This window comes from Mytilus trossulus, chromosome 4, assembly GCF_036588685.1.
Source record: "Mytilus trossulus isolate FHL-02 chromosome 4, PNRI_Mtr1.1.1.hap1, whole genome shotgun sequence".
Lineage (NCBI taxonomy): Eukaryota > Metazoa > Mollusca > Bivalvia > Mytilida > Mytilidae > Mytilus > Mytilus trossulus.
In genome coordinates, this window is record NC_086376.1 from 70,308,514 (window position 1) to 70,329,463 (window position 20,950).

Here is a 20,950-nt window from a genome sequence, read left to right on the forward strand (position 1 = left end):
TTGTCATGTCCGGATTTTACTTTGGTACTCAGTTTGGTACAAGCTTTAGATGTGTTTTCATGCAAGCCATGCATTGTTTCCACTGAATATTTTATACCACTATCAAACTAGGCTTGTTTTTGGATGAACTTCTCTACTTTGAAAATATCCCAAATTTTACTTTCCATATTTAAAACAACGTGGTATATTTATAAAAATAGAAAACTGAATATTCGGTGCATCATGACGGCAAAGAAAAATGGTGATTATATTCTCGTAGAGAAGCGCCTGTGTTTTATCAGAGTATATATGTGACCCGCTATGACATTTGCAGGCTTATGGAGGTAGGACGTCATTGTTAGAAAAATTATAAACATGATAAATATCGAAGTTCAATTAAATACGTATTGTGAAGAAGAGATAAACACTTTCCTTGGCTTCTTTTTTGCGGACGCCGAACTATACATCATATATAAGTTTTGAAGAAGTTTTAGTTTATCGTTTGAAGTGAAAAATATTTGAATCTAAATTTTAAATTGATACAAAAAAAAATTCTGCTCTATAGATGTCCTTTCATAAATGAAGTCTGAAATATATCCATAATAAATGCACCGTATCAAATGCATATAAGAGAACACCTACTTATAAACTGTTTCGCGTCGCATACTATGTAAAGAGACATGCATAATAAATCTTAATTAAAAAAAAGAATTCTTAAAGCTTACTTTGACAAATTTTAAACATATTTCAACCAGTTCAAATTACATGTTCTAAAATAGAGCTACAAACAAAACAAAAATGATCTGCTCTAAAGATTTTCTTTCGTAAATGAAGTCTGAAACATATCCATAATAATTTCCCCGTATCAAATGCATATATGATAACACCTCATAAACTGTTACGCGTCGCATACTATGTTTAGAGACATGCATAATAAATCTAAATTAAAAAAAAGAGATTCTTAAAGTTTACTTCGACAAATTTTAAACTAACTTCATTTCAACAAGTTTAAATTTAATGTTCTAAAATGGAGATAAGAATTGTTTGTATTATTGTAAATTTAAGTCTTTGATATTTTATTCAAATACGCTATTGAACATCACTAAGAGCCAATAAATACAATAATTTTGTGTTTTAAAAATTAGTGCCTTCAATAAATAAAAGTCGTCATAGAACAGTCTCATTTTCATACCGGTATTCGAAATGACTCGTTGCTTTTACAACAAATATGTCATAAAAACATGACTAGCTCTTCTACATAAATATACAAAAAGCAAATTTTAGACAATGTACCCTCCTAAGCCTTGAAGTGGATAGTCACATATAGTTAACGGCGTTTTTCTCAAAATGACTTTCTACCTCCTTAAGCCTGGATATGTCGTGGCTGGTCACATATGTCTCTGGTGTATGGGTGTTTTTCAATAAAAGTGTGAATTTCAGAGGCTAAAAAAATGGAAAATCAACTGACTTCATTTTCAGAAAACGACATCTGTAACAAACATAAACTTTTAGTTACTTCTGTACAAACAGAACCAAATACAATGCAGTCCCAACTATGTACTGGCTTCCCAAGCTACACAAAAACCTTACAAATATAGATTTATTTCATCTTCAAGCCATTGTTCCACTACTAAATTGTTTTTTCTACTTACTAGTACACTTGGTAATTACTAAAATAAAAAACCTGATAATAAATTGTTCACAAATTGCCTTTGAAAATAGTGCAATTAATTACTTTTGGAGTGTCAAAAACTCGTTGGAAGTACTTGATAAATTGCATGCATATATTGGTGATTTTGAATCTGTTCAAAGTTTTGATGTTTCTACCCTATATACCACTTTGCCTCATATTCTAATTAATTGGGCGTTTAAAAAGTCAATATGCTAGTACATATGTTCAAACTCTTTTAGGTCATTTTTTAATAGCAATACAGAAAAGAACTATGTCAATTGGACATACTTTGATACTAAATATGCGCTTGATTTTTTACTTGATAACTTCTTTGTTCGGTTTGGAGCCGATTCCGCCGGTATATCGTCAAGTTAATGGAATTCCAATGGGGACTAACTGTGCATCACTTATTGCGGACCTGTTTTTGTATTGCTATGAGTTACAATTTATGACTAAAAATAGCAAAGACCCATCGAAACAACATTTGATATACTTTTAGATATTTGGATGATATATTGGCTCTCAATAATGACGACTTCAGTATGTATACTAAAGAAATTTATCCTGTTGAACTTACTTTAAATAAAGCTAATACTAACAATGACCACTGCCCTTTCCTCGATCTTGATATCTATATCATTTACGGAAAGCTTAATACAAAAAGTTATGATAAAAGTGATGATATTTCATTTCCTATCGTTAACTATCCATTTTTAGATGGTGACGTTCCGTTGTCATCATCTTATGGTGTTTATGTATCGCAACTCGTACGATTAGCTCGTGTATGTAACAACGTATTTAAGGAATGACTGTAATATTTTTTCTGTCGTTTCGAAATAACTTTAAAAAAAAATGGTGCACACTGAATAACGCGTGTAGCGGGTTATTTAACAGTGTGCACCAAATTTTTTTTTATGTTATTTCGAATAGACAGAAAAAATATTACAGTCATTTCTTATAATTTAATTCTAAATTCCTTTTTAAGGTGGTACCCTACACTTTAACTAAAATTAATTTGGCTCGTTTAATTTTCTTGAAATTTTGACAAAGTAATTACTTTGACCCTTTAATTGACAAAAATATAAAAACTTTAAAAAAAAATTTGAACCAACCGTTTTATCAGAAAAAATACACAGTTTGACAAATACTTATTTTGATCATTGAGAAGCTTAATATTCCCTTGTCAACACAACGTAATTAAAACTTTTTAGCTGATTTTACAGAGTTATCTCCCTGTAGAAAACCATGAAAAAACGTTGATGACGTCACTGTCACATGACTAAATTATGTCTACGGGCTCCCAACAAAATAACGTCAGCCAATCAGAAGACGCGTTACATCCAAAATTAAATTATTAGATTTTAGCGACCGAAATTCATGTATTACTGAAAAATTATTACACCACGGTTTTCGATATCACAAACTAGTCAAAACATTTACTAAATTTTATCATCGGTATAAGGAAATAATTCGTAAATATAACTCAACATAAAGACATCTCATACGTTCAGGTATTTCACATCCAATCTTCAATGGTAATATTCTTTACAAAGCACACACATCATCAGTATTCACCTCAAAAGCTTAAAAAACCTTTAAACAGACTTATTAAGAAGGGATATAGTTGTCAGGCCATTAAAGATTGCATATTTTGGCTTTAATATTGATTCACTTATAGGGTCTTTGCATAGGAATTAACACATTTATTAAAAAAAACAGTTGTTGGCGTGACACGGGCTATGTCCTTCTCATATATTTTATGATAGTATGATACTAAATCCCTAACGGGAGGGATTCTGCCTGATTTTCATATGTTGAAGATATAATCTTTCAATCAGTTTAATTGACGTCTGGAGCTGGCATGTCAGTTAACTGCTAATAGTCTGTTGTTATTTATGTCATGATTATTTTCTTTTGTTACATCTTCTGACATCGGACTGGGACTTCTCTTGAACTGAATTTTAATGTGCGTATTGTTATGCGTTTACTTTTCTACATTGGCTAGAGGTATAGGGGTAGGGTTGAGATCTCATAAACATGTTTAAGCCGTCGTAATTTTGCGCCTGTCGCAAATCAGGACCTCTGGCTTTTGTTAGTCTTGTATGAATTTTAGTTTCTTGTGTATAATTCGGAGTTTAGTATTACGTCCATCACCACTGTACTAGTATACTTATTTTTAAGGGGCCAGCTGAAGGAGGCCTATGGGTGCGGGAGTTTCTCCCTACATTGAAGACCATTGATGGTCTTCGGTTGTTGTCTGAACTATGGTTGGGTTGTTGTCGCTTCTTACACATTCCCCATTTTTCTTTTCTCAATTTTATTGTCTAAAATATTATTTCAAGAGTTAATTTGAATACCTCTATTATAGACCTGTTTGTAAATAAAAAGTGCAATCTTCAATACTCTTTAAAATGATATTATTTTCATAATTTATGTACTGTTTCGTAGGGAACATTTGTCCACAACGAAACTGTTGATAAACGCACATCTTATTGTATTTTAATTTCTCCGATTGACATTCCAGTTTGTTTTTCTTTATATACTAGAAAGATCTCATTTTTCTCTGAATTGGAGTACCATTTTTTATCGATAACGATTAGACAGTACTTCAAATATGCCTTGAAGGTACAACTCATGTTACGTAGTGAAGGGTCAGTGAACATTTTGATGGGTTTCATATTTGACAAAACCGTTTCGTAGTGATCAAAAAGTTTCGTAATTGTCATCAACACAATTCTATATTGATAAAAAAAAACATACTGAAAATAACATGAAACTAACCCTTGTAATTTGTTTTGCACGAATATAATTTAAAAAAAGAGAGTACAAAACGGCTGCATGGTAGTGGTAGTGTCCATTACGAAACGTTTTATAACACTTACAGATATAACATTGTTGGGCTGATGTTTAGACGAGTTGTATTAGCACAAGTGAATATACAATGAATACATTTGATCTATGATACAATGTGAATACAAAATAATAAAATAAGGGGTTAATAAATAAAGTCACATGTTTGATTGTTCGGTAAAATATATGCACAACTTTAAGGTTTCCATATGTTTAACCAATACATTGCATCAATGGAAGTTTCAACACAAAATAACTCAATTCTGGTGCGCATATTTGGTGCCTTCAACGGTATGCTCTTCTGGGACTCTTAACTCGGAAGGACATTCAAGTTTTAAATAAGATGCTTGGTATTTTTGTTATTAGTTGTTAGTGGTTGTGAATTAGTGTCAGTAATTGCAAGTACTCTCAAACCTGTAGTTTATAGTATCATTTTTGTTGTTGTAGGGATGTACGAGTACCAGGCCACGTCCACTCTGTACACTGTAAAAACTGTTGAGTAAAGCCTTTTTGAACTGATTTAATAGTTCAAGTCGTTCTTATGTTGTACTGTTAAACTACAGTACTGTCCGAGGTTAGGGAGAGGATTGGGATGCTGCTAACATGCTCAACCCGCCACATTCTGTATGTATGTGCCTGTCCAAAGTCAAAAGCCTGCAATTCAGTGGTTGTCGTTTGTTGCTGTGTTACATATTTGTTTTTCGTTCATTTTTTGTATATAAATGATAAATTAGGCCGTTAGTTTTCTTGTTTGAATTATTTGACATTTGTCATGTCGGCCTTCTATAGCTGACTATGTGCTCAATCTAATTAAAATATAGATATCCGGAGATCTATATTTTAGTAAGATTGGTATGGGCTTTGCTCATTGTTGAACTGAGGCCGTACGGTGACCTATAGTTGTACATTTCTGTGTCATTTAGTCTCTTGTGAAGAGTTGTCTTGTTATCAATCACAGTTCAAGTAATTTTTTTTGAAAAACAATAATCAAGGCAGGAATGAATCATATACAGCTGTTTTGGACTTCTAAGAAATGTCACACCGATCCCCATGACAATCCACACTTTATAACTAAATAGATTAAACTGACATAGGTTACATATTTCACGACAAACACTAAAGCAGTTGTTGAGGTTGAGAAATCGGATTTAGTATAGGACTTAAAAGACTTCCAACCCCTGACCCCCCTTTTGGGATCCACCAATGCCCTTCCACACAAACGAAGACTCTACAAACCGTTATTGGACCACTGCTGTTCTCTTCAACACATATTAGGATTCAGGGAACCGTTTTAGGACCATTGATGTCTCTCCCACACAAATTAGGACTCAGGAAACCGTACTATAGAACCACTTCTGTTCTCTCCCAAACAAATGAGGACTCAGGAAACCGTACTATAGAACCACTAATCATAATGAGGACTCGTGGAAATTGTTGTAGGACAACTTATGTTCTAGCCCACTCTAATGAGGGCTCATGGAACCGTTGTAGAACCATTTATGCCTCTCCTTTAAAAATGAGGACTCGGGGAACCGTTATGGTATCACTCATGTTCTCTCCCACACACATGACCTAAAAGACGAGCCATGTAACCAGTAGACAACACTATTTCCATTACATTCGTAATTAATCGGCCTTACCAAACCCTGCATTCGGCATTCAAAGCTAAACCTTTAAATTGTATGAAAGTTGCATAAAATACCTTCATATTGACAAGAGTGAACAAAACAAATCAACATAGGTAAAAATTTCAAAAATTGGGGAGCAGTAGTCCAACAAAAATAAATTGCTTCGCTGATCACAGCTGGATATGACTGCAGAGGTCCAACCCTGAACAGTTGGTGAAAAAATAGACACAATATTAGTGCTTTTTACAGGTCTAAATATGTATTGTAATTAAATATTTGACACAAACTAGGTTTCTGACACAGAATAGCTGTAGTCAAAGAACTTAGAATTGGTTATATGATTTGAATTTATAATAAATTATTTGCTTTTGACCCTTCATTATTTTTTGCTTTGTGCAATACACTATGCTGTTGTGGAATGACCCCTGGTGAAAATATTTAAGAAATTTTGTTTAAATTCTGAAATCTGAAATGAGAGAAAATGCCCCTCTCCCCCTCTTTTTCATAAAAAAAAACATTCCCTCAAAATATGGTTGTTATTACAATTCAAATTTCAAAAGGACTTAGCAACCAGAATTGTCCATTTAAATTCATCAATTAAATTAAAAAGTCTTAAAAATAAAAGATGACATACATAATAACCATGGCTAAAATTAATTTTTAAAATAGTAACTTTTAAAAAATAAATTGACAGCTAATCATCTCAAGACATTAAATTTCTTTACACATAATTTAAAAGCAGTGTAAGGGAGGTAATCCAACATTGTAGTTAAAGCATGTTTTTTGTGTTTGAATTGCCTCCCTTACACTGCTTTAAAATTGTCCATTAACCGGGAAACCCTTTTTTACCCCTTATTTGCCCCCAATTTCTAAACGGTTTGAGCCATAACCCCCTAAAGCCAATCCTAACCATCCCATTGTGGTATAATTTCAGAGAGATCCATACAAAGTTCAACAAGTTTTTGTCTGGAAACTAGAAAAAAACTTATTTGTCCTTTTTTGGCCTCTAATTCCAAAACTGTTATAACAATAAACCCTCAAAATCAATCCAAACCTTCCTTGTGTTTACATAGATTTCTATTTGCTTATACTTAAGTTATTGTCTGGAACCCAAATGTCTTCAGACAACGGAGAGGACGTGATACCAATATACAACCACAATTTTTTTTTAATGTCATACAATTGGGGAGCTATAAAAAGTCTTTAACAATAGCAGAAACAAGCTTTAAACAGACTCGCATATCTGTCTTTAACATGAAATTCTCAAATAACAAAATAAGGTTCACTTGACAGGGAGGCAAGTTTGAGATATATAGATTCCACAATTGCAATAAGTGTATTACGATATTTTGAAAATTCAAAAGAAAACAAGCTGTCATGTATAATCAAGAAAATTTAACGTCACAATTAAATTTCAACCAATCATTTGCAGAGAACAGATTTTTCACTAGTGAGGAGAAATATTTTTGTCGCACCAGTCAGGAAATGTGAAAATAGCACAAAAATTAGAGAAATCAAAAACCAAGTTTAATCTCTCATGATGCTCAAGTGACTGTCCAAAGACAAGAAATTCATCAGCTCAAGTGACTGTCCAAAGACAAGAACTTCATCAGCTCAAGTGACTGTCCAAAGACAAGAACTTCATCAGCTCAAGTGACTGTCCAAAGACAACAACTTCATCAGCTCAAGTGACTGTCCAAAGACAACAACTTCATCAGCTCAAGTGACTGTAGAAAGACAACAACTTCATCAGCCATATCTTGATGTTTCCTTTTTTTAAAAGAGATATATAATTTATTCCATTAAAAAATTCAGTTTACCTATAAGGACAAGCAGTAAATAAAGATTAACTCATATATGAAAAACCAACTTATACATATGCCAAGCTTCAATTACAATGTGGTTTTCTTTATAGTAATGAAAATAAAACAAACAAGTTGATTTTTGTCATCATTTGTGACGTTAAGCTAGCTAAAAACCAGGTCTAACCCATCATTTTCATTGGATACTGCCTGTACCAAGTCTGGAATATGTTAGTTGTTTACCATTCATTCTGTTGGTTAATAACCTCTGATTGTCAGTCTTTATGGACTCTCTCTCCCTATTTGAATTTACCTTGCAGCTTGATATTTTTGTTCATACTTTTTTTTAATTTTATATAAATGGACATACAATGAAATGATATTCTCTTCCTTTGTAACTAATAATATGATGTCAGAGGTATGCTTTCTGCATCATATATAGATTCTATATGTTCAGATGGGTTAATTAATAGCCAAGAAGTAAATGAACATAATAACAATGGCATTTATTAATCATAACATTTAACAATATCTGTTCTCCTTACCAGATGGACATTTGGTGAACTATGTATTAAGAAATTCAATTACATTTTCAAATATACACTGTAAAATATGATCAATTATCAAAGGTGACTAACAATTTTCAAACCTATTTTAGGCAGAAGTATAATTATACTCATAGGAATGTCCACTACTAACAAGTCCTTTACAGGGTTTCCTATCAGGAACATGTTTTTAATCACAACCATTTATTAATCCTTGTTTGTAGTTTACATGTTAAAAGTTAAATTCAGAGACGTTTTATTCCAAATCAAATAGCTGTCTCTCCTTTTTCCAATTATACAATAATCTCACTCAGTAAAATTGTGAGTTAAAAAAACCAAATTTGATCTTAACATTTGTTTCAGCTCAAAAAGGTATTAAAGATAAAAGATTTAGATTTCAATATCATAAATCATTGGTATAGGTAAACCACCTTTAGATTGCTTAGTCTTTAGCTTTCTGTGAAGTGTGTTCTACAATAATATTTCGGCCCAATCATATGGTCTGTTTTCTTTAACTAACCATTTTCATTGTCAACTAGATTGATTGTTTTCAATCCTTTGGAAAAATCAAATCATTAAATTATTAACTTAGCAGGGATTTCTCAGTGAAAATAATAGTAAAATTTCATTCAATTAAAAAAAAAAAAGCTGACTGACCTAAGAGGGGGCCGGCTCCAGTCATGCTTCAATGATTCCCTATATAATCAACCAAATTTTCCCCACGAAAACGTGGCCCAGGGACCCCCTGGATCCGCCTATGATTGACATATAATGATTGAAATATTGCTTCATTTTAATGTGATTTAAGTGTTGAAAAACAGGGTGGGTCAGATTGTCACTTTAGAATTTTACTAAAAGCTGAACAGTAAGTATATTATCTGAATATTAATTCTACTTAAATAAATTTGATTGATAAATAAATAAAAGAAGAAAGTGTCTGAATGCCCCATAGTTCAATAACTTGAAAATCACCCTTTTTAAGGAATAAAACCCAATTTTGGGTCAGGTGAGCTAAAAATGAAAATACAAGAAGGTTTCAATATTTCAATATATGGCAATAACTATCAAACATAGTAATTTTAAGAATAATCTAAAATAAATCAATATACATAGGTATAGGAAGATATGGTGTGAGTGGCAATGAGACAACTCTCCATCCAAATAACAATTTAAAAGAAAGTAAACCATTATATGTAAATGTATGTACTTTTAAAAGAATCACCAATATAAATTCAAAATACTTCATACAAAGACATACACTATGTTTAATAACTGATATTTTTCGAATGTTATCTTAGGTACAAACATACATACAGACAAATATAGTATTCTTATACTGTTATATAATATTTGGCACTTATGCTTATGCTAAGGTCATCAAACTAAACTAAAAACTGACAAAATAAATAAATACATCCAATCAACACTAAGTATCAGCACCTTGCAATTATAAACAACAAAAGATTTATCTATCATCTATGGTTTATTATGTATGGAATCTTAGCTTTCGATTGATTCTTTTTTAATCATCAATCCCAAGTTTCCAATGAATATTGAGCATCAGATTCCACAGATCAAGATTAGGATCAGTCATCTTTTCAGTGGTTGTCTCAATGGGGGTCCTCCATGTCTGTTTTCTTGTAATTTTCTAGGTCATTTTTCTCTATTTACCTAAATTTCTGCCCATTTTTCTCTTTTCTTTATATTTTTTGCCCTTTATTCTCTATTTTTCAGTTATCTTGATTCTTTACTTTTAGTCCTATTTTCACGATTGGTTATTTTTTTTTTACCAATTATGGTTTTACAGCTTTTTAAATTCAGAAAGATTTAAAGCTTGACATGTTAAATAGACACTTGTTTTTAATTGTTTTGAAAGACTATATTTTGTCCTCTAAAATTCTTCTATCCTTTTAAGCAAAATTGATAACAGATTCCTGTTTATTGAAAACAATTGTTATCTGAAAACAACCACGACTGTGTACATTCCTTACATAAAAAACAACTACTCAAAGATGCAGAGTGTACACACATTATGTTCACAGCAACACAATAAACACATACAAATTAACTTGAACAAAAGTCTTTGAAATATGAAACGAAAAATCTATAATCTACACATTAAAACTGATGGTAATAAAGATGACAGTACCTTTAAAAATGAATCTGATGTAAGCTTGAAACAATATCAGTAAAGCAACAAAAGAAGGTTAAAATGACATATTTTTGCAAAAGCTGTCTCTAACCTTTCCTTTAGAATTTTTGGTAATACATTGTACATGTATTTTCAAAAGACAGCACAAAAAATGTTGTTTCTGGTAAGTGGTAGGTGCCTTCCCCATAATAGATATTCAAACAGGGGTTTAATATTTTCACTTTGGTGTATGAATAAAGTAATATATAACCAATAGTCCTTAAAAGTTTCAGAAATGAAAAATTATTGCTGCATTTTTTCAGAGCTTTGTTGATGATTTTTAGTAAAATAAGCCTTTTTTATGTTTGTTTGGACAGTCATAAATCAAATGTGATGTATCCCCACACATAGTACATTTTCTTGTTCCTGGAGTCCAAGACGGCTTTGGTTTTTCTGCTGTTTGATAGTCCCGTACAATTGTCACTGTTTTACTTTTCGATGCTGTTTTCTCCTGTGCTTCTGAACTGACAGACTCTGCAGTTAGGCTCTGAGATATGTCCTCTGTGCTACCACTATAAGATTCCCAATCTTCATCATCAAAGTTATCAAGATCTTTATCTGTATCATTATCCTCGTCTACACCAATTTTCCACCAATCAATGACTTTGTTTTTTCCTGAATCTGTCGTTTCTTCTGGTTTATCAGATGTGTCTTTAGAAAGCGAAGAATCATCATGCATTTTAATAGCAACAGGAATTGTATCTTGTGTTGTACTATTTTGTTCACTGGGTATAGGTTTTACCTTGTCTGCATAGCTAACATGACTTAAACACTGACTTTTAGTAGTTTTTACATGCTCTTGTCGTAAAGACGATTTCATACAAGTTTTCTCATTTACAACAACATTTGTCTTAACTTGTGGTACGGATGGTTGTGAAGATCCATTAGTTTTGGTAGGCACAAGCAGAACATTTGCACAATTTGCTAAAGATTTTGCTGGTACTTTTTTAGACTTGATACTTATATTCTCAGACGAGTCTTCAGTATCATACCAATTGTCCTTGACCCTTGTTTGTGTCAACTTGATATCTTCATCCATGTCCCACCAGTCAGTTTTTTTAGAGGCATTGACTGTTGAACTTTTTGGACTAGCATGAACTGTTGAACTTTTTGGACTAGCATGAACTTTTGAACTTTTTGGACTATATTCAATGACAGGATGTCCCCTAGGGGACTTGTGTAGTCTATCATTCAGATGAATGTTCCTATTTTCATCTGTTTTATAAAAAGTAGATTTTGCATCTATTTCAATCAATTTAGTAAGAGGACTAACTTCCCGACTCTTATCTCCTCCACCAAATGTCTTACTAACATCAGATTTATGAGGAGTTGGTTTCAACAAATTATCACTTGTTGACGTTTCCTTAAAATCTAGTACAGAACTATTGTTGAAGTTGTCACTGACAGAATAATACACACTACTGTCATCAGGACTATGTAGATTGTCCGTGAAGGATGCAGGGGTCATTAGTAGTACATCATCCGCTGGAGATTGAACATCAGATCTAAAGCTATTATCATTAGACGAAGGTTTTCCATCTGGAACAGGCGAATAAATTTTTCTAACACCAGTAGCACTAGATTTTGAAAGGTTTGGCCATGAGTCCTCAGATTTGTCAGAATGAACAGAACTTGGTGTTGAACTTCTGGAGTTTGGTTTGTAATATTTAGATGACTTTGGAGGGAAAAAAGGTGGTCTGGTAGATTTCTGGTGGTTGACCGGAACAGTAAATTCTGTCTTCTCTTCTGCTGGAACTAGAATATTGTATTATAGTATTAAATTGTTTGATCACATGAACTTTGTAGGTTAAATTAATAAAAAAAATATTTCTCACTTTCAAAAGATTTATGTTTGTACAAAATATTCAGTCATCTATAAAAATAATTCAAGTCAATTATAATAATTTCATAACATTGGTTGTAAGCTTTTCATAGACTATATTTAATAAAATGTGTGCTTATTGTTCAACTCTAGGTTTCATTAACATTTGTTGTAAATTATATTACGAATAAAAAATGGGGGTAATGTGTCTAGGAGACAGCAACCGGATGACAATACCAGACAAAATACCATTGAGAGGTCAACATATCATCTCGCACAAATAATTAGATTTTAAGCATCTTTTAATTGATTTTATTACATTGGTTGCAATGAGTTACATTGATTTCCCAGTTAAATAAAAACTGATAATTTCACATGTGAAATAAACATGGTTATTTCACTCTCTGACGTCATACAACAAAAGGCGTTGTCAAGACGTCAATAACGGCGGATCAAAACAAATTGTGAATACGTAGAAAAACAGATATAGTTCCTTACATGTTTTACATTAATTTCTTTAAAAAAAGCCATTTGCCAATGTAATAAAAAGAATAACTAATTAAAGAATTTAAATATCAAAAAATATTCAACTTGTGACCGAACAACACTGATAATTAACTCATGCGCCACGTGCATTCTTGAATTAATGTGTTGTTCATTCACTCGTTGAATATTTTTTTCTATTTGAATTCTTCGATTAGTTATTCTATAAATATATATGAACTTGTAGGCTCTATTTATTCAGCTTACCAAAAGGTATGTCTTCAGTCTGACACCCCACATCATATGTCATAACACCTGCTTGTACATCTTTATCTGTCATCTTCTGTATTTTCTGTTTCATGTTCAGTAGCAGGTAAATATGAAGGGTACGGGATCTGATATTCCTATAAAAAAACAAAAATAAAGAAACATTAACAACACATATCTACAACTAATAGCTATGCAGAGAATTATATATTTTCTAAGTCATTCAAGCAATGTAAGAATTGTCTTTAAACCAAATATGCATATGAATGTTTACAAAAAGCACAATAGGAAAAAGGAAATTTGAAACAGTAACTGTTACCTAAATAAGAGTTTTCATTTTAGTATCTTAACTGAAGAAGAGTAAATTCATTTGAAATGCAGGAATTCTGATGACAAATTTCAGACTGGTGAAGGTTCTATGACAACAATTCACACCCAACCCTTAATAAATACTTCTGTAGAGGGATGTCTATGAAAATTAACTTTTAATAAATAAAAACATTACTGTGAAACTGCTGTATTGAGTATTTTCTCTTGGCATTCCTTAAGAAGACGAGATTTGACATTCTCCACTGTATCTAGTAAAGCTTCTCCGGAAATCTCCCAAACTATCTCAAAACACTCCAGATATATCTCCTGTAGTTTGTCTGTACCTATCTGTTTACCCTGGAAATTAAATATATAAGTTATCAACAAAAACCATATCAAACAAAACAATTCATTCATTTTTAATAAATGACTGTTTTATTCTGTTCTGAGTTGTTTCACATGTCATTCCATGGTCTTTAATATCTTACTACATAGTATAAGTTTAGAATTAAGTGGTTCACAAGTGACAAAAAGTGTAAGTATATAAAGTTCGTTCTTTTTTTTATATCAAAATCTTTAAGAGGTTTAATCATATCTAGTCTTTTTATCTGGAATAAATGTTATATTTTTCCAATGGATGCATATTTAAAAAAAAAAAAAAAAAATATTTACCTTTTTATTGAACATAATCCACTTTTCCAGTAAAGATGCAATATATTCCTGTAGAGGAATGCTGAAAATATAAGCAAATCAAAAGATTGTTGTGAATCTTATTTTCAGTATTGTATCAACAGTATTATAAATTAAAGCACTATTTTCAGAGGGAGGTTTCATAAATATACTGAGAACCTAAACTCAAGTTTAATGTGCTAAGGAAGAACACTAAAGACTGGCTTCTACCCTTACAATGAAAACTTATGCTGATGTGGAAAAAACCCAAATACAGTAGCATTATATGTTAATAAAGTTTTCATTTTTTTTTATAACTTTTTCTTTTCATTCACATTTCAAAACATTAGCTATATGTTAGGTCAATGCTTTATATGTTTCCCATCAAACTTATCAATAATGAAAAATTCAATAAGTTCCAAATAATCTTATCTACTTCATAAAATAATCTTATCTACTTCATAAAATGTTAAACACAGGGATATTTTCTTGTTTTGTCCAAAACGCAGGAAACATCTCATCTAAGTCATGCTGCCACATGAGTTCAAAATCGTATACTTAACGATATATTGAATATTGATAACTATTTTCAACAAGCTTTTCAGCAGTAATATATACAAATGTGTACAGGTAGTAAAAATTTATGTGCATTAACGGTGACATTTGTCAAACCACAGATTATTCTCTAATGACCTTCACACACACTTATATCTTTAATAACCTAATACCTACCTATTTTTCCAATGGAATGACATATTTAATAGATGACCTAAAATCTTACTACACTGTACATGGAGTGGCTTCCCTTTATATTGAATCTGAAGAAAAAAAATCACTCTCATTAAGAGTACGATGTCTAGAATCTTAGTTGTTATTTACACAGAAATCTTTCAATGAAAATAATAAACACAATTAAGAATAACTTACTATGATGGAAATTCCTTGTTCAAAGTTCTGCTGTTTTAACATTTATAACTCAAGGTGATATAGTTATCATTAATAACTTCACAATATAACCACTATTTCAACCATGCCTCAATTATTAATTAAAAGCCCAATATCTCCCATCTCAATGTTAAACCATACAACATTAAGTCAATTTACACCATGATGTCAATTAATGTTATTGAATGTCGTGCATTTCTCTTGTTTTATTATGAAATGAGGTGAAAAACCTGAAAGTTCTCTCCTAAATTGTTGAAAGCTATCATTTTGCATTAATCCTCATATCATGGTGTAAATTAGATATAACCCATATAAGCAAATGAACTAAACTAACCTCCTTGATTGTAGCTATAAGAATTAATAATCAAGAATAACATGTAGCAAAAGTTAATAGATATAGGAAGATGTGGTGTGAGTGCCAATAAGACAACTCTCCATCCAAATAACAATTTAAAAAAAAAGTAAACCATTATAAGTCAATGTACAGCCTTCAACACGGAGCCTTGGCTCACACCGAAAAACAAGCTATAAAGGGCCCTAAAATTACTAGTGTAAAACCATTCATACTTTAGAAAGTGACTAAAAAATGTTTAAATCCAAAATTTCTTTCCAATTATAAAGTGATTGTTGAATAGATATTGCCTGATAAATAATTGTAAGTGACAGTTTATGTGAAATTGAAAACTTACTGTATTCCAACTAAATCAAAATGTTGTATACAGTAAAATTTGTATCAAAATGGCATTTATATATTTGCGACAAAAAAATGTATAAATTTAAAAGGAGAAATTTTACCTTGACATACATATCCTGGACCCTCTTCATGGCCTCAAGTAAACTTTCCTGGAAAAACTGAGTACCTATAAAAAATGAGCATATTTGATAGAAAAAAACATTTACAACTTGACTGCATCAATTGTGCGACAATAATTTTGAAAAGATAACCTTTTTTAATTAAAATTATGAATGCTAGAGTTCCAAACCATTTCAAAACTTAAATTCAATTTGATTATACAATAACAAATACACCATTGTTTCTTTGAAAAAATTTACAAGATTTTGACCAACATAACCGCTATAAATAATACATTATAATACAGCATGTAAAAGATGAAAATACTTCTGTGAACAGCACAGTTCAGCATAAATCAAAATGAAAAGTAGAACCATACTTGAAACAAAACATTGAAGGATAATTCTGTCAGTATAATAAACATTCAAAGCATAATTCAGGAAGTTCTGATAAAGCTAATGCAGTACTTCTTGATTTAAAGAGTCAGAAAAAATTTCAAATCATTCCTTAATAAAGAAGACGAACTCTTGGGGTATAGTATAAGGGATTTAAGGAACCAAGATGATATGTATACGTACCACTTAAAACATCGAGGATTTCTAGGATAATATCATGTATGACACCATAGTATCTGACAGCTCTATTTATTACTGTGTTCATCAATTCACCCAACTCTTCTTTGTTCAGGAACAAATAGGCATCTAGTCAACGATAAATTAGAGTTCATATTTAATCAATTTAAACAGTCAACAGTCATTCAGGAACAAATAGGAATCTAGTCAATGAACAATACCAATACTAGACCTGCGCCCTTACAGGCAATTGAGGTAATAGGTGCATTTTTATTTATTGATGGATTACCTTATTTTTTATCAGCTCCTTAAGGTGGTACCCAACACTTTCACTAAAATTAATTTGGCTCGTTTAATTTTCATAAAATTTTGTCAAAGTATTTACTTTGACCCTTTAACAAAACTATAAAAATTTCAAAAAAATTGAACCAACCGTTTTGTCAGAAAAATTACACTGGTTATATAGCAGTTTGACAAACACCAATTTTGATCATTGAGAAGCTTTATATTCCTTTTACAACACAACGTCATTAAAACGTTTAGCTAACTTTACAGAGTTATCTCCCTGTAGTGTTAGGTACCACCTTAAAGGAGGCTCGGGTGTCTTCCTCCATCTTGGATTTTGATTAAGCAGATATCTTTGGTCTATATATTTTGTTAAATTTGCAAATTTTGAGAGTTGTATGTAATTTTTGTACAAGACTTTTGATATGAATATAGAAAATTGTTGGTTTAAACATAATTGCAGTTGTAATTTTGCAAAAACACCTTGTTTCTGTTTCATTAGATTTTTTCAAAATTTGCCAAATAAGGGGAGATAATTCCAATAAAGTAGTTTTTACAATAGAAAGTGTTATGAATTTACCTATTTCAATATGTAGCAAGAAAACAAGTTCTGTGACCCCATTTTTTCTTTTGTTTATTTGAAAGCATGTTATAAGAGCAATATTCTTACATTTTATCTTAAAGTTCTTATAAAACGTTTTCTTTTTATCACACAATATTTGAATTTCCATGAATAATCTAAACAAAATCTGACAATTTTGAGCAACCTGTAGCGTGAAAAAAAATCCAGTGACCCATACTTTTTAATACAGTTTTGAAAAAATCATGATAAAAGCTTCATTTTGACAAGTTATCAAAAAAAACTGTCAATTTTAATTAAGACGCCCTAGCCACCTTAATATTTAATGAACAACTTCAAAAGTTAGAACATGCTTTTACAGAACATTTTCATCATGTCAAATATAATGCATTGGCATAAAACCTTCTCCCCTGATGGTAAAATATTTCAATTTCTTAAAAGTTACATTTGTAATTTTTGTATATCAACTACTAAAATTAATTGTTAGAATTCAATAATATCCTTTTGCTAAAGATTGATTGTTTGGATGTCTTTTGAAACAACTTATATCACATTGTGTAAGCAAAGATTATTTTAATAGTCTGGTAATCTACAGCATTATTATGATGACATCTTATATTGGTTTTAATACAGGCCTAATCTTAGTCTTAGATGCATGATTTTTTTTAGTTGTTATTGGTTTTGAACTAGCTGTCAGTAACTGAGAATACTGTCAGATATATATTTAGTTTTTTTGTTGTTGTGAGGATGTACCCTGCCTCATCAGGTCTGTGTTCTTACTAGATGTGAAAATTTTAATTTCCTTAAAAAATAAGAGAAAATAAAGTATTTGCCTAAATCAGTTCATACACAAATTAAAAAGATATTTTTACCTGTCTGGAAGAGACTAAGAAGTCGAACTCTTATCTCATCAACTGGTTCCCGTTCAGAGTCAACAAATATCTGAAAACACAACAATAAGACAAGAATAAAGTCAGATCTATGATATTTCACAGGTATTAGAATGTCATGATTCAAAAACAAGTACACAGCTGGTACTGCCAGCCGATGCTCCCTGAATTTTTATATTTAAATATTTCAAAAGACATGTATGGAAGGACAAATAAACATGTTCTATCATTTCTACTAGTATAGCTAATTTTTCACCTACATAAATGTGTATCATAAGTATCACATGTACTGACAAAAAATTTAAATAATTCACTAGATTAATTTATATAACAAACTGTAATCATATTTTTAACAATAAGAGGTAAATTATTTACCTCTGGATTGTTGCAACATATATGAAATTTGCTGCTTTTTTCTTTCATTTCTGACAATTGGGCCTATCTACTACTTCAGGTTTGACCTTGTCATACACATTTGACAGTTCTGATTATATAACAAGAGTGCACACACTGAAATGTCTCGCCTTCTTTACTAATCATTGATATTATGTTGATAGTCCTAAGTATTAAGCTTTATTACAACTGTCACATAAACTAAACATTAACCAAGATAGCTAAACAAAGACCAATGAACCATGAAAATGAGGTCAAGGTCAGATGAACCATGCCAGGCAGACATGTACAGCTAACAATACTTCCATACAACAAATAGAGTTGACCTATTACTTAAAGTTTAAGAAAAATAGACCAAAACACAAAAACTTAACACTGTGCAATGAACCTTGAAATTGAGGTCATGGTCAAATAAAATCTGCGGGACTGACATTTAGATCATAATATATTTCAGTACACCAAATATAGTTGACTTTTAACATATAATATTAGATAAAAAGACCAAAACTTGACAAATTAACTTTGACCACTGAACCATGAAAATGAGGTCAAGGTCAGATGACATCTACCCGCTAGACATGTACACCTTACAATCATACCATACAACAAATATAGTAGACCTATTGCATAAAGTATGAGAAAAACAGACCAAAACACAAAAACTTAACTATAACCATTGAACCATGAAAATGAGGTCAAGGTCAGGTGACACCTGCCATTTGGACATGTACACCTTATAGTCCTTCCATACACCAAATATACTAGGCCTATTGCTTATAGTATCTGAGATATGGACTTGACCACCAAAACTTAACCTTGTTCTCTGAACCATGAAATGAGGTCGAGGTCAAGTGAAAACTGTCTGACGGACATGAGGACCTCGCAAGGTACACACATACCAAATATAGTTATCCTATTACTTATAATAAGAGAGAATTCAACATTACAAAAATTCTGAACTTTTTTTTCAAGTGGTCACTGAACCATGAAAATGAGGTCAAGGACATTGGACATGTGACTGATGGAAACTTCATAACATGAGGCATCTATATACAAAGTATGAAGGATCCAGGTCTTTCACCTTCTAAAATATAAACCTTTTAAGAAGTGAGCTAACACCGCCACCGCCGCCGGATCACTATCCCTATGTCGAGCTTTTCTGCAACAAAAGTTGCAGGCTCGACAACAATCAGTGTATAAAGTTGTAAACTAATGAATACCAATACCTGATTTAGAATTTTCAATAATTCTCTTCCATGAGGGGTGTCCCTTTTTTCAATTGGAGGCGGTGGCAATTCTTTCAAAGCTACAATTATAGTAAGAAGAATTAGTATTAAATTTTGATTATATATTTCTACAGAAGCTTTCTGAAACTGGTTAAAAAGTAATGGCACTAAGAGCTGAACACTGAAATGATCATATCAAACATGTTAATTGATAATCAGTTACTCTAACAAGTATATATATCCTTCATCATTCATACTTTTCTTTAAAAAATGTGGAGAAATGAATATGTGTGTTGATTTGTCGCGTAGCATGAAAATGAACTTAACACCCTGAAAACATTTTATATATCAGTTGGATTCATAACAACTTGGACTAAACTTTCCCCCTATTCATTGCTTTTCTTTTTCTATAAATATGTTTTAAACACAAATCATTGTTTTTATAAAATATAGAAGTCATTTTTTTCTTCTCGAAGCCATGATACTTTACCTAAATCAACTTTATTGGCTTGGTGAAGACGTAATTCTCTATCCCAGTCTTCAGGGGACTTTGGTGCTAATTCTGAAGAGGTCCATTTGTCTCTTGGTGTTTGTGGTGTCTTAGTGGGCTTACTATGCTTACTGGTATCATCTTCCAGACCACCTTGAACAAAGGCAATTATTTAATTTATAAAGAACAATATATATAAATGATTGACTTAAGAAAAGTGTTTGGAAGCATGAAGTTACAACATGTTGTTTTCATTTTTGTACTAAATCAACTTAATACCAAATTACAAAAGTTTTTTTCTTCAAATGATGAAATTCAGCATTTAAACAAAATCATTAAATCATTACCATTTTAATTCAATGAGTTTTGGGTAATAAAATTAGCAATTATCCATACAAATCGCACCCTTTGAATTCTGGTATGATTGTTTTTCAGAAACTTAGATTAATCATCACCAGCAGGATATAATTTTATCTGATATATCAAAATTGGCTTAAAAAAATCACCCTACATATATGGTAAACAAAAATCAACACTTAAACAGTTGACCTGAGATTGT

The 20,950-nt window shown here is 31.4% G+C and overlaps 1 protein-coding gene across 1 annotated transcript in view; it reads right to left on the bottom strand.

The window, feature by feature from the left end:
* Positions 1-8,422: 8,422 nt before the first annotated feature.
* Positions 8,423-20,950, bottom strand: part of LOC134716778 (uncharacterized) — a 34,254-nt gene continuing 21,726 nt past the window's right edge. Inside the window, exons 13-22 of the mRNA XM_063579787.1 lie at positions 20,392-20,544; positions 19,902-19,981; positions 18,265-18,334; positions 16,534-16,656; positions 15,958-16,022; positions 14,950-15,035; positions 14,221-14,281; positions 13,745-13,905; positions 13,240-13,376; positions 8,423-12,422 (exon numbers count right to left, since the gene is read on the bottom strand). Of these exons, the coding sequence (XP_063435857.1) occupies positions 10,948-12,422; positions 13,240-13,376; positions 13,745-13,905; positions 14,221-14,281; positions 14,950-15,035; positions 15,958-16,022; positions 16,534-16,656; positions 18,265-18,334; positions 19,902-19,981; positions 20,392-20,544 (2,411 nt within the window). The 3' untranslated portion in view covers positions 8,423-10,947. The remainder of the gene's footprint in view (positions 12,423-13,239; positions 13,377-13,744; positions 13,906-14,220; positions 14,282-14,949; positions 15,036-15,957; positions 16,023-16,533; positions 16,657-18,264; positions 18,335-19,901; positions 19,982-20,391; positions 20,545-20,950) is intronic.